Source organism: Pipistrellus kuhlii, unplaced genomic scaffold, assembly GCF_014108245.1.
Source record: "Pipistrellus kuhlii isolate mPipKuh1 unplaced genomic scaffold, mPipKuh1.p scaffold_m20_p_4, whole genome shotgun sequence".
NCBI lineage: Eukaryota > Metazoa > Chordata > Mammalia > Chiroptera > Vespertilionidae > Pipistrellus > Pipistrellus kuhlii.
The window spans coordinates 78,291,970-78,316,048 of record NW_023425540.1 but is presented as its reverse complement, the minus strand read 5'-3'; the positions used below and the strand labels follow the sequence as shown (position 1 = coordinate 78,316,048).

Genomic DNA, 24,079 nt, shown 5'->3' with positions numbered 1-24,079 from the left:
CCCACCTGACGTGGGGCTGATTGTCCCTTTTAGGATTATTTTACTGACACGGTGATGTACTACGGCTTTTACACCAATTCTACAATCCAGCATCGGAGCGGGGGGACATCCTACAACATGCAGCTGGCCTACATCTTCACGGTCGCAGCCTGTCTCATCATCTGCTTCTTCAGTTTGCTGTTCAGGTATGAAGTATCTGTATTTCCTGATTCTGACCTCTTTTTAGATTTAGGCAAAATTCAAGAGATTCGCCTTACTTAGTTTGGCTCAGTGGATAGAGCATCGGCCTGCAGACTGAAGGGTCCCAAGTTCAGTTCCAGTCAAGGGCAAATGCCCGGGTTTCAGGCTTGATTCCCAGTAGGAGGCAGCCAATCAATGACTCTCTCTCATCATTGATGTTTCTATTTCTTTCTTCCTTTCCCTTCCTCTCTGAAATCAACAAAGATGTATTTTTTAAAAATTTAAGAGACTCAAAAGTTACCCAGGAAAAAGTCTCTCTGTAATCTGTCCATTCCTTGTTCTGCAACATAAAATAGAAGTTCAGACAGAGGAGAATAGTTTAGAGGTTTCCATGTGCTTTCAAAGAAATTGGTCAGTCTGAACATAGTAGGGATGCAATGGCTCCGGTAGTTATGTGGACAGAAGGATATGGGTGGACAATTGTCAAATGATAATTATCAAAGAGGAAGTACAGATGTTCAACCCCCGTATTACAATAGTTTGCAGGTTTGGGTGGCTTAAGCAACAGGAATCTATTTTCTCAAGTTCTGGGGGCTGGAAGGCCAGGATCAAGGAGCTGGCAGTGTTGGTATTTTCTGAGGCCTCTGTCCTTGGCTTGTAGATGACTGTATTCTCTCTGTGTCCTCACAAGGTCTTCCCTCTGTCCATGTCCGAGCCCTAATTTTTTCTTCTTAAAAGGATTAGGGCCCAGCCTTCATGGCCTCATCTTAACTTAATTACATCTGTAGAGGTTCCATCTTCAAATATAGTCAGTATCTGAGGTACTGGGTATTAGAAACACAACATATGAAATTTGGGGGTACACCATTCAGCCCATACCAACCTCATTGCCAGCAAATTTATTCAAAATAAAATGAGAATTTTTTTATCCTATCAAACTATAAAAATACTCAGTGGGGGCGCATTTTGGAAAGGGAGCGTCCACTTCACTGAGCATTTATTTATCCTAAGCCTGGTTTCACCGGGTCCTCTCAGCATCCCCAGGACAAGAAGAGCTGCCTATATTGAGTGCTGGTTGCTCTCAGCACTTCACCAACTCTTGTGGTCGGCTGAACAGTGCCCCTCACCTCCCAAAGATGTCCACCTTTGAATCCTCAGGGCCTGTGAGCCTGTTACCTTCCCTAACAAAAGGGACTTGGCAGATGTGATTAAGTTAAGGATCTTAAAATGGGAAGATCGCCCTGGATTATGTAGGTGGGGACAATGTAATCACAGGGTCCTTAGAAGGGGGAGGCAGGAGGGTCAAGGTGAGAGAGAGAGTGTCAGATGCTACTCCATAAGCCAAGGAATGCAGGCAGTCTCTAGAAGCTGGAAAAGGATTCTCCACTCGCGCCTCTAAAGAGAATACAGCCCTGGATTTTAGATCTATTTTCTGGTCTCCAGTAAGAGAATAAATTTGTGTTGCTTGAAGCCACTAAGTTTGGGACAATTCATTACAGCAACAATAGTACACTAACACACCTCTCATAACAATTCTGTGAGGTGAGTACTATTATTATCCCCATTATACGGATATGGAAACTGAGGCTTAGAGCAGTTAACATGACTAAGATCCCCCAGCTGGCAGTGTAGGGTTGTAAGTCAGGCCTGTCAGATCCTGAAGCCAGAGCATCTAACCATTGTATGTGTTCACGCTGTTCCAGAAGAACTTGGAACTAACTCTTCCATATTATTGTTCCCTGTTAAAGATAGGAACTTTCTTTTGTTTAATACACACACACACACACACACACACACACACACACACACCAGTGCTTGTCCTAATAACCCTTGGTTTGCTGGTTTCTGCTTTCCCTAGCATGGCCAGGTATTTCCGGAACAACTTCATTAATCCCCACATTTACTCCAGAGGGATCGCTAAACTTATTTTTTGCTGGGACTTCACCATCACCCACGAAAAAGCTGTGAAGCTGAAACAGAAGAATCTGAGCACTGAGATAAAGGTAAGGCAAGCTTGCTTTTGACAACACCTTCCCGGACAGTCTCCTTCTCTCCTTCAGTATGTCTATAACTTTTCTTAAAGTAATAAGGAATTATTTTTTTATTGCCAATGATAATATATATTTTTTATATTATATATAAATTTATATTGTATATAAATTTATATATTTTATATATATATATATATATATATATATATATATATATATATATATATATATATATATAAAGAAAACACCCCCAAAACACAGAAAAAATATTCATGGTGCCCGGTGCTTATGATGGAATAGGGAGATGGACATTTTCACACGACACGTGGCTTTGGAATTGGCACAAGCTTACTAGTGGGCAGTTCAGCAACTTACGAAATGTGAAATGTAAATACTTCTTGACCTCATAGCACCAGGTTTAAAATTTTATCCAGTGGTTTTCAACCCAGGAAAGTTTTGCCCTTCAGGAAATATCGATATATGCCAATGTCTGGAGACTTTTTTGGTTGTTATGCAATTTGGGAGGGGTGGGGGTGCTATTGGCATGTAGTGTGTAAGTGCAGCTACACATCCTGCTATGCACAGGACAGCTGCCACACACAGAACTCTCTGGCCCCAAATGCCGAAAAACCCTTGTCTTTAAAAAAAAAAAAGAAAATAGAGAGAGAGAGCAAGCAGAATGCATAAACAAAGGGGCACTGTCAAGAGGGTTGCAACCTAACCAGTTTGGCTCAGTGGATAGATCGTCGGCCTGTGGACTGGAAGGTCCTGGGTTCGATTCCAGTCAAGGTCATGTACCTTGATTGTGGGCGCATCCCAAGTAGAGAGTGTGCACAAAGCAGCTGATGGATGTTTCTAACTCTCTATTCCTCTCCCTTCCTCTCTGTAAAAAATAAATGAAACATATATTTCTTTAAAAAGAGGGTTGCAGATGTTAACTTCTTATTCTTCAAGAGTTTCATGACCTCAGTGTACTTTCCTCAGTGTACGGTCCCAATCTGCTGGTCCTATCTGTACCTCTACAATTAAAAGCGGCATTTAATGCAGTTATGGAAGTTCTTGCCCATTTGAGATTTTTCCCATGGGGTCTCCCATAATTCCTGTTCATTATGAACTTTCCCTGTCTCTCTCCTGTGGATCTGGGGTGGATTTGGGTCTCTGGGAATGAAGAGTATTAACCCTGCAGGCCATTGTGACTTCCTTATGTTTATAGGAGAATCTGTCAGAAATCCTTCAGGAGAACGGCAAGCTAACGCTGAGTCAGCATCTGACCCGCTTGTCTGTCCATCTGGCAGCCTGGGTTGTCTCCACCGGAATGGCCACTGCCTGCTGTGCGGCTGTTTATTACCTGGCTGAGAACAACTTAGAGGTAACCAGAGAGCCAGACGCAGCAAGGTGCAGAGCACAGAGAACAGGTGAAGGGTGGGATGCTGGAGGGGAGAGGGAAGTGGACCCTGCTACTCAAACTGGGTCCATGGGCATCAGTTGGAAACCTGTTTAAAAATGCAGGAGCTCAGGTCCCTCCTGTAGCCCATGGACTCAGAGTCACATCTTAGCAACGTTCCCAGGTGATGTGTGTGCACGACTTAGCCCAAGACACTCTGGGCTAGTGGAGAGATGGGAACTTTGGCTGGTTTCTTCCTTTATTATTATTTTTTAATATTCTTTTTTTAAAATATATTTTATTGAGTTTTTACAGAGAGGAAGAGAGAGGGATAGAAAGCTAGAAACATCGATCAGCTGCCTCTTGCACACCCCCTATTGGGGATGTGCCCACAAACAAGGTACATGCCCTTGACCAGAATCAAATCTGGGACCTTTCAGTCCACAGGCCAATGGTCTATCCACTGAGCCAAACTGGTTTCGGCTCTTCCTTTATTATTATACTAGAGGTCCGGTGCATGAATTCATGAACCAGTGGGGTCCCTCGGTCTGGCCTGCGGGATCGGGCCGAAACCAGCTCTCCAACACCCCCAAAGGGGTTCCAGATTGCAAGAGGGTACAGGCTAGGCCGAGGAAACCCTGAGTCTCAGTTTGCCCGTCTGTTAAGTCAGACTTTACCCGATGGCTGCAATCATGTGGGTAGTGAATGCTTGCCCCAATATTGTGCAGGTAACTGCTCAATAACCAGGAACTTAATAGCTAACCCCAGAGGAACTACTTCCAGGGTTTTCCAACGGTGAGGGATCTTCTGAGCGAGGCAAAGAGGGATCCAGTGCACATCTGATTCTCTCCCTCCACCCCCTGTAGTTCCTGAAGAGCCAGAAGAACCCCGGGGCGACGCTGTTACTGCCTTTCGTCGTGTCCTGCATCAACCTGGCGGTGCCTCGCTTCTACTCCATGTTCGGGCTGGTGGAGCACTACGAGATCCCGCGGCAGGAAGTGTATGTCCTCCTGATCCGGTACGTGTGTCTGTCACTCCCAACACCAGCCCCCGTTTTCACAGAAGGAAGTAGAGTGGCAGCTAGAAAGGGTTATGCTCAAGTTTTCCAGGGGAAATTTCAAGAATATAGTGGTTTTTTGTATGGTGTTGGTAAATAACCATAAAATCCAAAGAGTCCAGAGACAATACAGGCTTTCAGTTATATCTGCCTTTTGCTCAAAATAATGACTTATCTTTCCCAGTTACTACCAGCCTAAGGATTAACTCGTTCTCAGGTGTAGGATGGACAGACAGGCAGGTTGCACAGGGCACACAGGTTCCTGGCTGAGGCATTGTCTGGGGACTGAAGTCCTCCGGTGTGTCCACGAGTCAGCTTGTGAGCCCTGGTACCCTCTGCATCAGCCGAGAAGGAGAGGCACATTTTTGGTAATTTAACCGCCCAAAGGAAGGCGGAGGGAGTGCTTCTGGCAATTCATTGGCTGGGCCTGGTGATGCCTTACTCTGATTCCCACAGAAGCACTGTATGTGCTAGAGGTGATCGCAGGGTTTTGGTAAATAAGGCATAAAACTACCCAAATTGTGTTCTTATTGCTGCTTCTTAGCTGGTTCCTTGACCAGTTCTTTGCTGTGATGGTGTTTACGACGATAAGGCTGTACAATGCAAGGCAAAATAAAGATATGTTAGACTGAAAGTTCCAACCTTCTAGATATTTTTCAAAGCCCCTCCTTACCAAACAAAAGACACTTTTTTATCACTCTCCTCACGTAAAAAATTCCAAGGAAGGGTTTTTAGGAGCTCTGTGCCAGAAACGGGGCCCAAGACCAAATAAGTATTTCTTATAACTCACAATATCACAGCATACTAAGGCACTAATCTAGAAGATATTGAGGGTCATAGTAGGGCTTGACCTTGTGGTCTGAACCTGTGGTCCCATGTGGCTAAGTGGGAGGTGCAGCAAGTGCAGCCAAAACAAAGCTTGATAGAGTTCAGGTGCTTATAATTGAGTAGATTCAAAACCCGCGAGAACATGGTAAACATCTTGACCATGCCTTTGCTTTGCCTGGTTCGATCTAACCATAAAATACTCAGGTTACAGACTGTGACACTGTCTCTCCATCCGACAAAACAGCTCGGATGGAGAGACATTGCCATAGCCTGTAAATCTGAGGCTAGCACCCCACCTCGCCCCAGATTTATTCTCTTGTCTTTCTTCTTTAATCCTTTACCGCCCTTCCCCTCTCTCATCCCCCACATCAGGTTCACCCCTGCCCAGGCTGATCACGGCACATCTAGTGTAAGGTGATCAGATCGTCCTGCTTTTGGCGGGACAGTCCTGATTTCTAACAATTTTTCCCGTGTCCCATGGTGTTTTAAAAAAGTCCCGATTTTTGGAAAGAATCTTTCCAATCTTTCCAAAAATCGGGACTTTTTTAAAACGCTGTGGGACGCGAGAAAATTTGTTGAAAATCGGGACTGTCCCCCCAAAAGCGGGACGTCTGGTCATCTTAATCCAGTGACACATGAATCCTAGCACACCAATCCTGAAGCCGTATTAAAACCAGCAGATGTTGACTTAAATAACTGAGTTTAAGAACTGAGGCTGTGAAATCAGATAGTCCTCAGTTTGAATCTTTTTCATGCCCCTCATAAGCTGTGTGATCTTGGGCAAGTTATTTTATCGCTCTGAGCTTCAGTTCCCTCATTGGAAAGATAGGTATAAAATGCTGTCTACTCGATAATAGAGTTGTACAGATTAAGAGGGATGCTTTAATAAAGTGCTTAACACAGTGTACTGTCTGATAGCACCCAACGAATAGATTACTATTATAATGAAAAGTGAAATCAGATTTTGAGATGCACCAAAACAGTGTGTATCAATCAGAATAAATTAGGTTATGCTTAGGTAACAAACATCTCCTGTGACCCAAATCTCAGTGGCTTAAAAAAAACAAAGGTATATTTCTTGTTCATGCTACATGCCCATTGTGGATTGGCAGGGTTTTGTGCTCATGTCAGTCATTCAGGGATCCAGGCTGAGAGAGCAACAATCATCTCAAATATTGCTGATGACCATTCCAGAGGGAAGACAGTAAGTTCCTGGGGTGGGTAGTGGGGAGGTTCTCACTGGCTTTTAAATCTCCAGCCTAGAAGTGACATAAAGTAACACACATCACGTTTGCTCACAACTCATTTGCCAGAACTACTTACGTAGCCCCACTCAACCACAGTGGGGCAAGAATTTCTATCCTACTTTGTACCCAAAAGGAAATACTGGAGAACAGCACTAATGACTGCCATAGACAGTAATGGTAGCTGTTTTCTCTTCTATTATTTAGAAACATCTTTTTGAAAATATCAATCATTGGAATTCTTTGTTACTATTGGCTCAACATTGTGGCCCCGGCTGATGAAAAGGTGAGCTTTCCATGCTGTCCTGCCTTAATTTTGGTTTCTTAGTCTTTGACCACCAGAGAGGAAGCAAATTTCTCAAGTTCCTCACGAGTTTCTGCTCATGATATTAGAGCAAATATCTTATTCTTCTACCTGTCCATTCATTTGTCCATTTATCATTTCATTCATCCATCCACCTGCCCATCCTTGGGCTGTGTCTCCAAAACTTCCCTCTCCTCATTCAGCCAAATCTGAAAGCTCTTACTCAGTCCATCAGCTCATTGTACTAACTTCCTGCCGAGTTAACTGACTCAACCTTCCAGTTTGTGCTAACTGGCTAATATACCTCTAGGCTATTTTCTTAATCTAGCAGATATTAATTGATTTTTCATAAGGTTAATGAACAAAAGGAGCAGAGGCATTATTAGCCATAGGTTCCTCCTGCTCTCCTAAAGAAGCTGATTGTCCCTGGCGGAGAAATGGGATCCAGAAGGCATAGGGGACAGGAATGACAAGTATTTAAAGGAGAGAGTGAGAAGGGAAAATTTGGTTGCATGTGGAGGGCAAGCCTTAATGAAGAAAGAAGCATCACCAAAAAAGGAGTAAATACCCTGAAAACAAACTCGGTCTAATGATGCATTTCTACCAAGAGTGAGTCTGCTTTTCTGGGCACTCAAAACTCCAGCAGACTGAGCCACCAGCCAGGCCCTCGTGAGTACAGGGAGCCAGGAACAGATGGAAATTGAGAGGAGGCAACAGCCCCTTCCCACAGCCTGACTTTTGTTTGCCTTCCAGTGTTGGGAAACAGTGATTGGCCAAGAAATCTACCGGCTCCTTCTGATGGATTTTGTGTTCTCTCTGGCTGATTCCTTCCTGGGGGAGTTTCTGAGGAGGTAAATATTTGTCTGCCTTGGGAGCCATTGCCTCTACTGAGCAAGAAGTGTGGGCCCTTCACATTCTCTAAGAATGCATTGCTCTAAATCTGCCCATTGTCCTTGGGATATTGTTTTCTTCTGGATTAACTGAACTTTCACCTTGGCCTGACAGTCCTATTGTCAAAGTTCTTTTGGTCCAATTGGCCCTTTCCAACTTTCTCTTTAAAAAAAAAAAAAAAAAAAAAAAAAGTTCTAGAATAAAACATGAAAACCGAGAGTCATTTGAGATCTTATTCACCACAAATCATTTTAATATTCTAGTGTATATTCTTCCAGGTTTTTCTAAGCACATGTTGCTCTATATGTACTAGAGGCCCAGTGCACAAAATTCGTGCATGAGTAGGGATCCTAACAGCTACTGGCTGGGGCCTTCCTTTGTTCTGTGCCGCCCCCTGATAGTCATAGCAAGCAATCGAACTCCCTGTCGGTCGAACTCCCAAGGGGACACTTTGCATATTAGGCTTTTATATAGATAGATGTACAAAATGGGGTCACACTGAAAAATCAGTGTGGAGGTTGCTTTTGTTAATCTAATCACAATGTTCTGGCACCTTTCCATGCCAGGACATATAGATTAATCTCATGATTCACTTAATTGGATTTAGTTAAGGTACTAATTTTTATTGTAGAACCAAGATGTACAGAATCAAGGCAGTGTCATCATTATTAGCCCACATAAAAATCCCTATTGTTTATTTATTTATATATTTATTTTTAAATAATGTCATGAATATGTCATTTCTTAGAGACATTTACATATTTCTACAAGCTGCCACAGTAATAAGGTGGCATGATACAATGCCTATTCTCTCCTCAGTGGGTAGGTTGAATGACAAAATTTCACACTCAGTCTTCCCAAACTAACTTCTATTACAGCCTCTGCCTGGGGTCTGGACATAAAGGTGAGAAGTGTTAGGAGGTTATTTTGACAGCAATTCTTACTGGAAACTCTTCTGTGTGAATAAATAAAAATGGTCTCAAGTTTCCTCAGCATAAATGCAGACCTTAGTTCCTTCCTTGTGGATTTGGAAGCAGGGAAAGACCATTAATTCGACAACAGTAATCAAAATGGTAACATTTTCTATTTGTTTGGGTTGTGAGAGACTGAGTTTATTTGGTCATAAAAAAAAAAAGGAGGGGGGACAGTTGTATAAACAAGATAACAGGTGGGATAATTTAAATAATAAGGTAACAAATGTTCTCTATAATTTTTTTTAACTACTTTAGCTGTACCTCCCATCCCCACCCATTTGAATGTCTTGTGTCAATTCCATCTTCCCTCAGTTCCTTCGATTATCTCTTTAAAAACATGCTTGTACTTGGAACTTTTCAAAAATGTGTAAGGGAACTTATGAATTTATTCCAAACTGGTGAGGGTCTCCTTTGTTGGTTGTGGGGAATCTTTTGAAGGAGGGAGTTGCTGGTTTTGGGTGCTAAACTCCGTATGTTTCCACAGAGTCATTGGGACTCGGTTTATCACAAGCCTTGGCTTACAGGAGTTTGACATTGCCAGGAACGTCCTAGAACTGATCTACGCACAAACACTGGTGTGGTAAGTTTTGGGAATCTTCCGTGTGCCCAGTGGTTCCCGCTTGACTGTGGACTCAGAGCTTGGTGGCGAGTCCCAGAATCTGTTGTTTCTAAAACTGCACGTGGGATACCAAGTCTAGCCAGTCTGAGAACCATGTCCTTTTCTCCTTTACGAGGACTTCTGGCAAGAATTAAAATAGAACAGGAATCCCGACCTGGAGGCCCCAGGCCAGATCTGGCCTGCAGGTGTGTTTTGCATTATCTCACACAGTGCTTTTTCTAAAAATTGGAAATAGCCATCAAATATTTAAAAATATTTAGGCTTCACCTAAAATTTAAAATCTCTGGCTTCTTCCCATCTCCCATATGGTAACAATTGACTGGGTCTTGAGCCAGGCTGAGCCCCTCCAATTGCCACAGTCCCCACCTCGCTATGATCTTCCCAACACAGATGTGCCAGTATTCGTTTTCTTAGGGTCAAAAATTGTACGTAGCCTTGATTGATGATTCAAAAGAAGTGGGGAAATAAAGGCAGGAGGGCTGTTTATTTCTTATTCCTGGTCTGCTACACTGACGGATGGAGTGACACCGGAGGGGCCTCCGTAGTCTTGGGGGTCTGTGGCCTATCTCAGCAGCTCTGTACGTGCATGTGGGTCTGTGAGTGCGCATGTGTCTTTTGAGACTAGCCAGCTAGTTGCATCAAATATTTAACAAGCTCACCTAGAAACTCAAACCAATAGCCAGCGACTATTTTTTTAAAATATGTTTTATTGATTTTTTTTTTTTTACAGAGAGGAAGGTAGAAGGATAGAGAGTTAGAAATATTGATGACAGAGAAACATAGACCAACTGCCTCCTGCACACTCCCTACTAGGGATGTGCCTGCAACCAAGGTACATGCCCTTGATCGGAATTGAACCTGGGACCTTTCAGTCCGCAAGCCGACGCTCTATCCACTAAGCCAAACCATTTTGGCTAGCGACTATTTTTATTTATTTTTAACGTGATGATATTAAGGCCAGAATTCTGTATGGTGTGTCAAATTTTGCTAATTTGAAAGCAGGGGATTTGGAATTAGAAGCAGGTTCTCCCTGTATTCGTTTATTAGTCTGCCATAACAAAACAAAAAAAACAAAAACAAAAAAACACCTTGGAATCTGGGGCTGGCTCTGCTCCTCACTGAGGTCACTGAGCTTCTCTGAGCTTGTCTCCTCATTTGTAAAATCTAGCCAGTTTGGCTCCGTGGATAGAACGTCAGCCCTATCTGAAGGTGCGTGCCTTTGACCAGGTTTTATTCTGGTTAAGGGCACGCACCTCAGTGACAGGCTCAATTCCCAGTCCTGGTCAGGGCACGTGCAGAGGGCAACCAATCTATGTGTCTCCCTCACATCGATGTTTCTCCCTCCATGTCTCCACCTCCCTTCCACTCTCTCTAAAAAAAAAAAAGAGGCAATGGAAAAATATTCTCGGGTCAGGGTTAACTAAAGTAACAACAAATAAAAATAAAATTCACTTAATCACAGATGCCTTTGAATTGTGATCAGGATTGAGTCAGATGATATATGGAAACTACTTTGCCATCTCCAATATGCCATCCAGTTGTAAAGTGATTTATTTTTTTTGACTTTTTAAAACTGCCCTGTGTGATTTAGCTATCTTCAAATAACTCACGAATTGTCAATGCATTTCTTTTTAGAGGTTGTGAGGACTTTTTCTTTATGAGTTTAGGTGACGTATTTGCACATTGCAGGTTACTCCCTGGCAACTGGGCAGCTTATAAAAGCCTTTCGCCTACATTATGTCAACCAACAGGGGTGCCTAATTGAACTCTCTCTAAACAGTTTTCTAATCCATCAGTGGGAGCCATACTGTCCAGAAAATTGCCTGAGATTGGATTTGGCTCAGCCACCTTGGCACTGTATCTGAGTTCTGGCTAAGAAGGACTTCAGAGCCAAGACTCACAGGCAAGCAGAAGTTTATTGGAAAGTCAGAGAGAGAGATGTGAGCTGTAGAAGAAGTGAGCTCACTGGCCCTCTGTGGGCTCAGGAAACAAGTGACAGAGGCAAAAGAAGGGCCCTTGCAACTTCAGAGGAAGAAAGCAGGGGCATAAATGTGGGAAGGTTCTCACAGGTGCCGGAGAGAGCTTTGTTCCAGAGAGGGCTGGGTCCTCTGTCCTCGGGGCTTTTAAAGGAAGGTCCCAGGAGAGGATCTCAACAGAACATGCATCAGTTTTCCAGGGTTGTGGTCTCCACCAATTGGTCAGCGCCAATGCCGGAGGTCATTACTCAATGCAGCTGGCCCTAAGTGAGCCTGGCCGCTTTCCTGGGCCTGGGGCTGAAACACAACTGAGGCCTAGATGTTCTCTGTTGGGCTTAGTGCTTAAAGGAGCGCTGGTGCAAGGGCTTGTGTTCTCCAGCACCTTGTTCCTCCTCGAAGGGGGTCTACCACAGGACTAGCAATAGGAAAGGCCAGGGCGTCTAAACCTCAGGACTGGTAATAGGAAAGGGGAGGAAAAGTCACCCTGAAGGCAAGATTCCATCCTACAGTTGTCCATTCCTAGGCCCCTTCACACTTTGCACTCTGCTCCTGTCTGTCTAACTGCCTACTATAATAATAGTACCTATTACACAGGTTTAGGTGAGAATTAAATGAGAGGCGTACTAAGTGCGTAGTGAGCACCTGACTCAGAAATGTTTTATAAGTGAGGGAAAGTTACCATCAGAGATGGCCATTATTATTTCTGGGCCTTTAAGGTTTTTGCTAATAATTCATAAATAAGCACAATTGAAAATACACGCCTCTTTCCTTTTCTCAGTGGCAATTATAGACTTAGCCCCCATGGTTTTAGAATACTGCCTTTGATGATGAGCTTTAAAAGAAGATAATATAAGGACAGAAATTGAGTGATGTTAGGGATGCACAAACTTGAGTCTTTTGTACGCCAGCCTGACTGTTATTGGCATATTCACATATCACCTGCATTGTTTTTACTTAATATTATTTTTAAGTATTTGCCTTCTTAAGCTTAAGTACATTAAAAAATATTTTTATTGATTTCAGAGAGGAAGAGAGAGGGAGAGAGAGCTTAAAGCATCATTGATGAGAGAGAATCACTGATCGGCTGCTTCCTGCACACCCTCTTCTGGGGATTGAGCCTGCAACATAGACATGTGCCCTCCCCGGGAATCAAGCCATGACCTCCTAGTTCATAGGTTGACCCTCAACCATTGAGCAACACTGGCCAGGCAGGCTTAAATACACCCCCTTTCCATTCCCTCCACACCTATATGTCCCCACTGCATGTCTCCCCTGATCTCTGACACTCATGCTCTCTCCCTCACAGGATTGGAACCTTCTTCTGCCCTCTGCTGCCCTTTATCCAAATGATTACTCTCTTCATCATGTTTTACGTCAAAAATGTGAGTCAGTCTGAGGTCGGAACCAATCAGCTTGGCTCAGTCACATGTGAGCCAGAGGGGTTGGAATCAGGAGGGGAGTGGTGTAGAGGCGGCTGAGAAGGTGCTCAGGAAGCCAGTGTCTGGCTGGGGGCCCCCTGGCCTGCTCACAGACAGTAAGGGGCCACTCCTCTCTCTTCAGATCAGCCTGAGGATGAATTTCCAGCCTCCGAGCAAAGCCTGGCGGGCCTCACAGATGATGACTTTCTTCATCTTTTTGCTCTTTTTCCCGTCCTTCACTGGGGTCCTAAGCACCATGGCCATCACCATCTGGAGGTAGGAGATGACGGCCTTGGGATGAGGTTATAGAGTTGGAGTGGGTGAGTGTTTTAAAATGTAGGTTTTGTTATTACTTAGATTTGGTGAGGCCGACAGCTCAGGAGGGGACTGCCACTGAAAAGATAATTTGTTATATTCACAGGTCCCCCAAAGGGGGCACAATCCACCACAAAGGATGGAGGGGGGCAAAACCATTTTTGGCTCAGTGGATTGAGCATCAGCCTGTGGACTGAAAGGTCTCAGGTTCGATTCCGGTCAAGGGCATGTACCTTGGTTGCAGGCACATCCCCAGTGGGGGATGTGCAGGAGGCAGCTGGTCGATGTTTCTCTCTCATTGATGTTTCTAACTCTCTGTCTCTCCAACTCTCCCTTCCTCTCTGTAAAAAATCAATAAACTATATATTTTTTAAATAAAAGGATGGAGGGGGCCCATGGGCAGGCACCAGTGTAGTTCAGGAGGCAGAAGGAGCAGTGGGGAAAGGTGGGCAAGAGCCGTTATTGTGGCTTCCATGGGAAGGAATGGTGAGGCAGGGTAAGGACTGGCTAGTTGGAATGATTTCAGCGGGCTCTGGGGATTGGGGTTGTCTGGAGTTGCCAGCTATCTGGCCCTGGAGTGATTGGGGCAGGAAATAGTGACCCAAGGTGTGAGGGCTCCATAGAGGGTGGAATGCTGGCTCTGGATTGGTCGGTTTGCTCATGAAAGACTGCGTTTGTAGGATAGCCCAGGCCCAGGGAATGGCAGTCTCTCCAGGGTCAGTCGAGCCCGAGTTGTGAAAACATCAGAGTAAAGAGTCATACTTAATGCAGTGTTAAACCCCAGGTTCCTTGGCGAGCCAACAGACACTACATCCAAGTGAGGGGAAAAGTCTGAGTTAGGGGCCCACCCTCATGACCGGCTCAGCTTCCTCACTTCCCACAAAATGGAGAAAGGCCAGTTCCTCCACCTGAAGAACAGAACTGCATCTAAATCAACTGAAAGGCACTGTCTGATCAGGCTCTCTCCTACTTCTCCACCCTCATCCCCATAGGCTCCTTCCTCCTGTGGCCCCACAGCTCCTGCTCCATTCCTGAGGCTCCAAGAGCTCCTTCCCACATGGAGGAGGGTTCTCTGTTTGAAGAGCTCTCCCCACCCCCTTTGCTTGGAGACCCTCTTTTCACCTTCTGGTTCTTGGCTCAAAAGTCATCTCCAAATTCTGACCTTCAAGACCATCCTTGTCTATTGTCAGTTCCACCTCTACTTTCTCCCAGGCCAATTTCTTTTCTTTGTTCCATAGTTCACAGTCAGAAATGCCCTTTGTTTGAATCATTGTTCATTATTTGCTCATTGGTTGTCCATCTTTCCCATTAGAACAGACATCTGGAGGGCAGGTACCATGTCTGTTTTGTTTACTATGCATTCTCCAGGGTTAACTATCTAGCACAGTAACTGGTACTAGTGCAATAAAACTGGAAACAGGAAGGAAGGAAGGAAGGAAGGAAGGAAGGAAGGAAGGAAGGAAGGAGGAGGGAGGGAGGGAGGGAGGGAGGGAGGGAGGGAGGGAGGGAAGGAGGGAGGGAGGGAGGAAGGAGGGAGGGAGGGAAGGAGGGAGGGAGGAAGGAAGGAAGGAGGGAGGGGGGGAGGGAGGGAGGGAGGGAGGGAGGGAGGGAAAGGTTGATTTTTAGAATACATGTGGAACTGGAACCATTGGCAATTCAAGTGGCTTCAGAGCAGGCTACTCTGTTTCACAATTTCCTTGCTACTCTCTGTTGTATTTCTTCCTGACCAGTTCCTTGTTGCCCTCTAGTTTCTGCTTGCTCATAACAAGTGAGTGCACGTGGCCATCATTGCCACACCTTCAGGTTCCATAGATTACAGGGTCCCCTCTTCCTATTTCTGAGTACAAGTCTCCATGAAAGAGAATCTGGTTGCCCCAGTTCATTTCTCTGAGCCAGGGTACCACAGAGACTACCATGAATTGACTACCGCTGGCTCAGATGATACTCCTGTCCGAGCGCTGGTCCTCAGAGTGTGGGTCTCGAGTATGAAGTACACCAGCGGGGGCTGGGAGGTTTCCTCTGGAAGGGAGGTGTGGGTGGGACAGGCAAGAATTGCTGATTGCAGAGCCTAGAAAGGGCAGCCTGATTATACAATAGTTCAAACTTGACCAGAGTCTTGCACTAGAGGCGTTTTTCTGTCCCATGTTTTACCAGATTGAAACCGTCAGCCAACTGTGGCCCGTTCAGAGGACTGCCCTTCTTCATTTACTCCATTTACGGCTGGATCGACTCCCTGAGCAACAGCCCCAGCTACACGTGGGTGGTTTGGATCTACCAGAACCTCATTGGCAGCGTGCACTTCTTTTTCATCCTCACCCTCATCGTGTTGTAAGTGGGGCACCTTGGCAGACACTTTGCTAACACAACCTGTGGACAGCCACAGGGATGTCTGGTGGGGAAACAAAGGGCTTCACGATAGCTCAGTGTCCTGGATCATCCTGATGCTGCCCCTGAGTTTTGTTTATTTGTTTGTTGTTTTTGTTAATCCTCACCCAAGGATATTTTTTCCATTGATTTTTTTTAGAGAGAGAAAGAGAGAGATCCATGTGAGGCAACATGGATTGGTTGCCTCCCACATGTTACCGGGACTGGGGATGGAACCGGCAACACTGGTACATGCCCTTGACAAGAAATTGAACCCAAGACTCTTTGGTGCTTGAGCTGATGCTCCAACCACTGAGCAACACCAGCCAGGGCTGCCCTTGAGTTTTGGGGAGATATATATATATATAATTTTAGAGAGAGGAAGAGATAAATAGAAACTTCAATGATGAGAGAGGATCATTGGTTGGCTGCCTCCTGCATGCTGCCTCCTGGAGACCCAGCATGTGCCCTGACCAGGAATTGAACCTTGAGCTCCTGTTTCAGGGTCAATGTTCAACCACTGAGTCACACCAGCCAAACCGGCAGGCAAGGTGTTGTTTTTTAATGTTTAATATTATCTTAGGGAGTGGTGATGTGTTTTTTGCCTGTTTTATGAAGAAAGCAATACCAGCTCTGCCCCTCATAAGAGATAACATGAAACTAAAATTTTTTTTTAAGAATATGAGAATGCTTAGGACAGTTATATGGGTGATTCCTTCTGAGATTGTAACATATTGGAATGGGTCGGGCATCATTGATGCAAAGGATCGTGTATTTTCATTTTCAAATAGAAAAAGATCAATTTCTGACTTCTTGTAAACAAGTAGATCCAACAAGACTGGGCCCATTTCCTGCATGAACACCTGGTTGGCTGACTCGTGGCTGCCCCTCTTGGAGCCCAGCCCTGATGGCATCTGAGATTGCAGGTCCTCGTGTGGAGACACACACACCGGGCTCTCCGTCAGGCCTTCCTCCTCAGCACTAGGTTGCCATTGGCTTCTTTAAAATGGAAAGTTCTCCGAGTGCCTTGCTCCTTCAAATTCCTAATTTACTGGGGAGCTTGATAGAAATCTGGAAACCGCCCTCTCTGGTTTGGGTCAGTGGAGAGAGCACCAGCCAGTGGATGAAGGGTCCCAGGTTTGATTCCAGTCAAGGGCACATGCTTAGGTTGTGGGCTCGATCCCCAGGAGGGGGTGTGCAGGAGGCAGTGCAGGAGACAGCCGATCAATGACTCTCTCATTATTGATGTTTCTATCTCTCTTTCCCTCTCCCTTCCTCTCTGAAATCAATAAAGAATGTATTTTTTAAAAATGAAATGTGGAGTCTCAGGTCCTACCCTAGACCTGCAGAACCAGCACTGCATTTTAACAAAGTCTCAGGAAATTTGTATCACATTCAAGTCTGAATAGCACCATCCAGATTCATAAGTGCTGGCTGCAGGCCGAAACCAGTTTGGCTCTGTGGATAGAGCATTGGCCTGCGGACTGAAGGGTCCCATGTTCGATTCCGGTCAAGGGCATGTACCTTGGTTTCGGGCACGTCCCCAATGCGGGGGAGGGAAGGGATATGCAGGAGGCAGCTGATTGATGTTTCTCTCTCATCAATGTTTCTAACTCTCTATCCCTCTACCTTCCTCTCTGTAATAAATCAATAAAATATATTTTTTTAATTAAAAAATATTTTTAAAAAAATGCTGGCTGCACATTAGAATCGTGTACATTTTTTAAATAGTGATGTCTGGCCCACAGTCAGAGAAGCACAATGAGTTGATCTGAGGATGGGCCACAGCGTGAGTCCTTTAACCACCTCTCAGGCGATTCCATGTGAAGAATGGGGACAGCCATTGCTACAATGTACTCAGCCTATAATTCAACCAGATACAACTTTCCAGGAACAAACCCATTTTCAAGCAAATATTTCAGTTCCTTTGCACCCAATTGTAATTCAGAGCCTGCAAAATGTCCACCATTCTTTCTTCTTTTCTCTTCCAGAATCATCACCTATCTTTACTGGCAGATCACAGAGGGAAGGAAGGTTATGATCAAGCTGCTCCATGAACAGATCATTAATGTAAGTTCTGTTGGACCCATCTGTTATCCTCTCCCCTTTTTAACATTTTATAATGGAAATGTTCAAACATATTCCCAAACAGAATAGTAAAATGAGCCCCACCTGCCCACAAACCACCCTGACAACCATCAGCAATTATATATTCTTGATCATGGTATCTCCCCTGCCAGGTAAGTATAGCAATTATATATTCTTTTTTTCTTGTTGTTACTGTTAATCCTCACATGAGGATATTTTTTCCCATTGTTTTTCATAGAGCGTGGAATGAAGGAAAGGAGAGTGTGTGTATGTGGGAGAGGGAGAGAGGGAGAGAAGGAGAAAGGGAGAGAGGGAGAAAGGGAGAGAGGGAGAAAGGGAGGGAGGGAGGGAGGGAGGGAGGGAGGGAGGGAGGGAGGGAGAGAGAGAGAGAGAGAGAGAGAGAGAGAGAGAGAGAGAGACTGTGAGAGAGGCATATTGACTGGTTGCCTCCCACACTTTCCCTTACTGTGACTGAGGAATAAACCTGCAACACAGGTGCATACCCTTGACCAAGAATTGAACCCACGACCCTTCAGTGCACAAGCCGATGCTATAACCACTGGGAAACACCTGCCATGGCAGCAATTGTATGTCCTTATTTCATCTAGCCACTATCCCTTCATTGCAAACTCTGGGTTAAAATCCTAGACTTTACATCATTTTATCTGTAAAAACTTCTATATGCTGCTGAAACCAGTTTGGCTCAGTGGATAGAGCATCGGCCTGCAGACTGAGGGGTTCCGGGTTCAATTCTGGTCAGGGGTATGTGCCTTGGTTGCGGGCACATCCCCAGTAGGGGGTGTGCAGGAGGCAGCTGATTGATGTTTCTCTCTCATTGATGTTCCTAACTCTGTCTCTCTCTCTTCCTCTCTGTAAAAAATCAATAAGATATATATTTTTTAAAAACTTCTATTTGCCTAAGATATACAGACTTTTAGAGAAACAGAACCACAATACCAATCATCACACCTAAAAGAAAACTTAATAATTCCTTACTATCATCCAATATTCAGTCAATGGTCAGATTTCCCCAATTATCTCACTAAGTGTCTTTTTACATTAGGTAGGATTGTTCAAATCAGGTTCTGAAAAAGTGTCATATGTTGTATTTTGTTGATATGTCTTTAATGTGTCTTTCAATCTATAACTGTCTACTCCTCCTCTCTTCTCCTGCCATTTATTGTTGAAGAAAGCAGGTCATTGTCTTATAATAATTCCCACATTCTGGATATATCTTATTTTCAACCTGTGCTGTTTGGCATGTTTTGGGGTGTGTGTGTGTGTGTGTGTGTGTGTGTGGTTTGGTTTTGTTTTGTTTTTTAATGATTTTATTGATTTTTTTAAAGAGAGGGAAAGGGGAAGGATAGAGAGATAGAAACATTGATGAGAGAGAAGCATCATTGATTGGTTTCCTCCTGCACGCCCCCTACTGGGATCAAGCCCGGAACTTGGGCATGTGCTCTGACCAGGAATCAAACGAGTGACCTCTTGGTTCCTGGGTCAACGCTCCACCCCTGAGCCACACCAGCCGGGCTGGCATGTTTCTTTTCACTTTTTAAAATATATTTTTTAAATTTATTTCAGAGAGGAAGGGAGAGGGAGAGAGAATTATTGATTGGATGCCTCCAGCACAATCCCCACTGGGGATTAAGCCTGCAACCCAGGCATGTGCCCTGACCAGGAATGAACCATGACCTCCTGGCTCATAAGTTCATGCTCAACCACTGAGTCATGCCAATCGGGCTCTTGTTACTTTTTATTTCCTGTAAACTAGTGGTGAGATGTAGAGACCTGATTAGATTCACACTCAACGTTTTAGCCAGATACTTCATGGATGATGCTATGCACTTCTTATGGCATTTTAGGTACAAAATGTGATTGTCTTTTGTGTGTGTGATGTTAAGAGTGATCTGTGGGTCCAAGCTTTATTTGCCTGACTCATCCATTGTAAAGCTCCTCTTCAGCCTCATCTCTGATGGACTTGCAGCCTTTGATAAGTATTGCCTAGAGAAGATCCATTTATATCATTATGCATTACAAAATAGTGATTCTCAAATTCTAGAATTCTTCTGCATTTATTAGTGGAAACTCTATAAAAGAAAAATTTTGCTCACCAATGATTTGATTGCCTTAAATTTCCAAATTCAGTGCTTCCATAGAGAAGAATGGCAATTAATAGATGTGGAAGGAATGAGGGGAACAGAAAACCATCATAAAACAAATAGCACAGTAATAATTGTAACATGTGACATCCACTAGTGGATGGTAAAATTAGCAGGTGAAGATCGAAGGAAAAATGAGGGCATGGGAACTGGATTGACCTGGACTGGACAGACCATCAGTGATGCTCACTAGCCCACCTCAACTCAGGTGGAACATGCCACTCACTTATCTACAACAGGTTCACAGGATAGCAACTCGCCATCCTAGGGAAGTCATACTCCCTTCCTTCCCCTCCCATTGGGAATTACTCAATTTGGTCTATTCCATTAACACGGGTAACTTTGACAAATGACATAGATTTGATATCATTAGATGCAGAGCTATAAGCTTTGACATTCTCGGTGGGAGGACAGGGCAGACCCAAGCAATGCTGAGTACCACGCAGGGTTCTGTCCCTCCCTTCCAGGAAGGGAGAGACAATAAACCATTTGTCCCGGGCCTTCGACGGTGCCATGTAAGCTGCTTCTAGCAACCAGGCTGGAGAAGGCTGCTACTCAAGCCTGCTAGGGGAATTGCTTTAGAGAAGAATATCCCAATTCAGGAAGGCTTTGGGGATCATTTGGCTTTACTATGAAATGTTTTATTTCATCAGGAAAAAAAACATGGCGGCAGTATCCATTCAATGGACCCTACCTGCCTACAAATAAGCCTTTCCTTCACTTGTTTCTCAACCCCACATCACCATTCATCCTTCATGTTTTCATTTTCATTTTTCTTCATGGCAGGAGGGCAAAGACAAAATGTTCCTGATAGAAAAGTTGAGTAAGCTGCAGGACACAGACAAGAGAGCAAACCCCAGCTCGCTCACACCGGAAAGGACAGACGTGGAGGTGAGGCTGGGGGCCGCCTTGGGATCCCTGTGACCCCTGCTTGCCTCTCTGTGAAAAGGACATCAGGGAACCAGAATCACACTGGGCACTTCACTTTCTATGTTTACACATTTCTGTATTTTTTTATTTAAAAAAACAGTACTCACTCATTCAACACGCCTAGCCTCGGGCGCTGGGCTATTGTGGTGAACACAGCAAATGGGCTGCTCTCATGCAGTCTGCATCCATCTTTCCTATAGAGCTAATCATACAAAAGTATGTCCCACCGAGATGAGAAGTGCCCTGGAATCCCACCCCTCTGTATTGTGCTTCAGTGTCTACTCCTCCTGATGTTGCCCCAGGCCATTGGTCGGCAAACTCATTTGTCAACAGAGCCAAATATCAACAGTACAACAATTGAAATTTCTTTTGAGAGCCAAAATTTTTAAACTTAAACTTCTTCTTCTTCAAAATAGACTCACACAGGCCATGGTATTTTGTGGAAGAGCCACACTCAAGGGGCCAAAGAGCTGCATGTGGCTCGCAAGCTGCGGTGTGCTGACCACTGCCCTAGGCAGCTGCCAAACATACATGCATCTCACATTTTTGTTTTTTGGTTTTTTTTTACAAAAGAGGGGCTTAATATCTCAGACATTGTCTTAGCCTGTACATATTTAGACATTTGGATTGTTTTCATGTTTTTTAAGATCAAAAACAGCACATAATGAAACATTTTTGTTATAATTATTTTAGGCCAGTATTTTAGCCATGGGATAGCCACATAACAATGTTAATAGATGTTGCCATATCACTCTCTTAAGGTTTTACCGGTTTCACTCTTACCACGAGATGCCCGGCACCCTGATTCCAGAGCCCATGCTGGCTTCCCTGGTGTCCTGGGAAACACAGACAAACAGTAAACCCATCTTAATTCAGATGCCACTGGTGCTAGAAGTTATGATTTTGTCAGAAGGGGCTGTTGTGTCATATACTATCTGTGCGATTAATACTCTCAGCACCATTTAGTATTCAAGAGGCTCAACCCTAAATCCTATGGAGGCAGGGACCACGTCAATCCCCTTGCAGCCCCAGGCCCTAATCTGTTACCTGGCATATTGTAAATATGAATGGGGACAAAGGAATGAATGGACTCACAGTTCCTAAAGAACGCCACAAAACATGTGTGATGTTTCTGCGGTGGAGCCTTGTCTTTAATCTGTCACCTCTTGGTTTTAAAATGGGGCGAGAAGGGGGGTGCACAAACCTTCCCAGCTAGGCAACAGGACCTGGGGCTCTTTCCAGGAATGAGGCTGCCTCTTCTCTTCTTTCAGGAGCCAGGCCCTCTGTACGGCAGGGAACACGAAGCTGCTCATGGTGAGTAACCGAACTGGCGCCAAAGAAGATCTCGTTTACCTAGAGGACATCCCCTAAGCTAGAGGATCAGAATTGCTCATGCATCAGTTACTCGTTCCATTGCAAGAACCTACCCAAAGTGGCTTTAGCAAAAACCCAAGAATAATTCTTGCTTTAGCAGCTGGGGCTCACAGTATGTCACCAGAACCTGGTTTCTTTCTGTTCGGTTATTTTCCACGTCAGCTCCTTTCTCAGGGAGGCTATTCCTAAGCATTGCAAGGCAGCTTTACCCGCTTCTTCTGTCAATGGGCCAGATCTGAGTCACCGCCCTCATCTGTAGATGCAGGTGGAACAGCCATACAGACCACAGGGACTGAGCCTGGGGGAGAGTGGCTTCCATAAGAAAACCTGTGGCTGATGCCAGAATGGGAACGGATGCTGGGGAGGAAAAAACACACCGACCAACTCCTCTTTAGAGGGAGAGCATTTCCTGACAGCATCCCATGATGGAAGTGCAAAGGGCAGCACTGAAGAAGTTTAAAAGGAGGAGGCAAGGAAGGCATGAGAAGCTGAGCTTTCTTGAAGGCCAATTTGGCCTCTTCCTTGAAGAACTGGGGCAGGGTGTGTCTGTGCTAACTTCTCTTTCCTGTGTCGAACCCAGATCTGCGATTCAGGAGGTCAGTTCAAGAACATAGTCCAAAGGCCTGATGATGATCGTGGTGGCCAGAATCCAATCAAAAAGGAAAGCAGATAATGATGGAACAACTTTTGGAGCTTCTTGGAAGAAAATCCAAGCCATTTGGTAGGAGCAGAAACTGACCACAATGTAAATACTGAAGTAAAATTGGCCATTCCCTGCTGCTATTTTACACTTGAGTTGCTGATTTTTTTAAGATAAAACATTTGGGATTCTCCAATAAAGACTGTCATAATATTTTAACTAGTTCACAGAAACCTTGGAAACGATAGCCTGGGAATGATGTATTTTATCTTTAAGAGATGTGCTTATGAGTTGTTGGTCCTAAGAAATCTCTCCTCCCCTACCTCACAGACCTGGCAAAGGTTTGGAAAGTGGTGCTCAGACAAGTGGTACAGCCTGAATAAAAACGTGGTCCTCTGTCAGGGGTGTGATGCCTCTCAATTGCGGGACCTGCATTTGTTCATGACTTTGAACTTTGTAATAAAACTATTCCGAAGAACCCTAACCGGCTTGGCTCATTGGATAGAGCGTCGGCCTGCAGACTCAGGGGTCCCAGGTTCAATTCCAGTCAAGGGCATGTACCTTGGTTGCGGGCTCATCCCCAGTGAGGGGTGTGCAGGAGGCAGTTGATCAATGTTTCTCTCATCAATGTTTCTAACTCTGTATCCCTCTCCCTTCCTCTCTGTAAAAAAATCAATAAAATATATTTTAAAATATATATATTCCAAAGGTAAAATACAAACATGGGTCTCACCTATGAAATCTGTTGCATATCAGGTACATGAGTCTTTAAAAAAAATACATGAGTCTTTGGGGTTGGATGGGAATCGGGGTGTGGACTGGGACTGTGCCCTGAGGTTTTATATGAGACCATCAAAGTCTTATGTTGAGCCAAACATGAGACCAGGGGTATGTGTGGAAAATTATATATATATATTCCTGTGGGGAATGTGTGTGTGTGTGTGTGTGTGTGTGTATACATATGCATACACATATATATAGCATTCTTTTGCAGATTTTTTCAAATGGTTCCCAAGACCTGTGACTGTACTTAAAACTGAAGGATCCAGCAGATGAATTAGTAATTTGTCCAAGGTCATACAGCTGATAAGGTACTGATCAGGAAATCAGATTCACCTTTCTCTGGCCCCAAATCCTGTTTTTAAACCAATAGCAAGCCTTTCAAGTATTTAATAGTGGTACTTTTAATGTGTGTGTGTGTGTGTGTGTGTGTGTGTGTGTGCATACTTTTTTAAAATTGATTTCAGAGAGAGGGAGGGGGAGATAGAAATATCAACGAGAATCATTGATCAGCTGCCTCCTGCATGCCTCCTGCTGAGGATCAAGCCCAAAACCCAGGT

At 44.5% G+C, this 24,079-nt stretch overlaps 1 protein-coding gene across 1 annotated transcript in view; it reads left to right on the top strand.

Annotated features, from left to right (window-relative positions):
- Window positions 1-23,193, top strand: part of TMC5 (transmembrane channel like 5) — a 54,945-nt gene extending 31,752 nt beyond the window's left edge. Inside the window, exons 8-21 of the mRNA XM_036409433.2 lie at window positions 34-185; window positions 2,039-2,183; window positions 3,385-3,540; window positions 4,422-4,573; window positions 6,892-6,970; window positions 7,742-7,839; window positions 9,338-9,433; window positions 12,755-12,830; window positions 13,009-13,142; window positions 15,336-15,509; window positions 17,537-17,615; window positions 20,582-20,686; window positions 21,997-22,039; window positions 22,680-23,193. Of these exons, the coding sequence (XP_036265326.1) occupies window positions 34-185; window positions 2,039-2,183; window positions 3,385-3,540; window positions 4,422-4,573; window positions 6,892-6,970; window positions 7,742-7,839; window positions 9,338-9,433; window positions 12,755-12,830; window positions 13,009-13,142; window positions 15,336-15,509; window positions 17,537-17,615; window positions 20,582-20,686; window positions 21,997-22,039; window positions 22,680-22,726 (1,536 nt within the window). The 3' untranslated portion in view covers window positions 22,727-23,193. The remainder of the gene's footprint in view (window positions 1-33; window positions 186-2,038; window positions 2,184-3,384; window positions 3,541-4,421; window positions 4,574-6,891; window positions 6,971-7,741; window positions 7,840-9,337; window positions 9,434-12,754; window positions 12,831-13,008; window positions 13,143-15,335; window positions 15,510-17,536; window positions 17,616-20,581; window positions 20,687-21,996; window positions 22,040-22,679) is intronic.
- The last annotated feature ends 886 nt before the right edge of the window (window positions 23,194-24,079 follow it).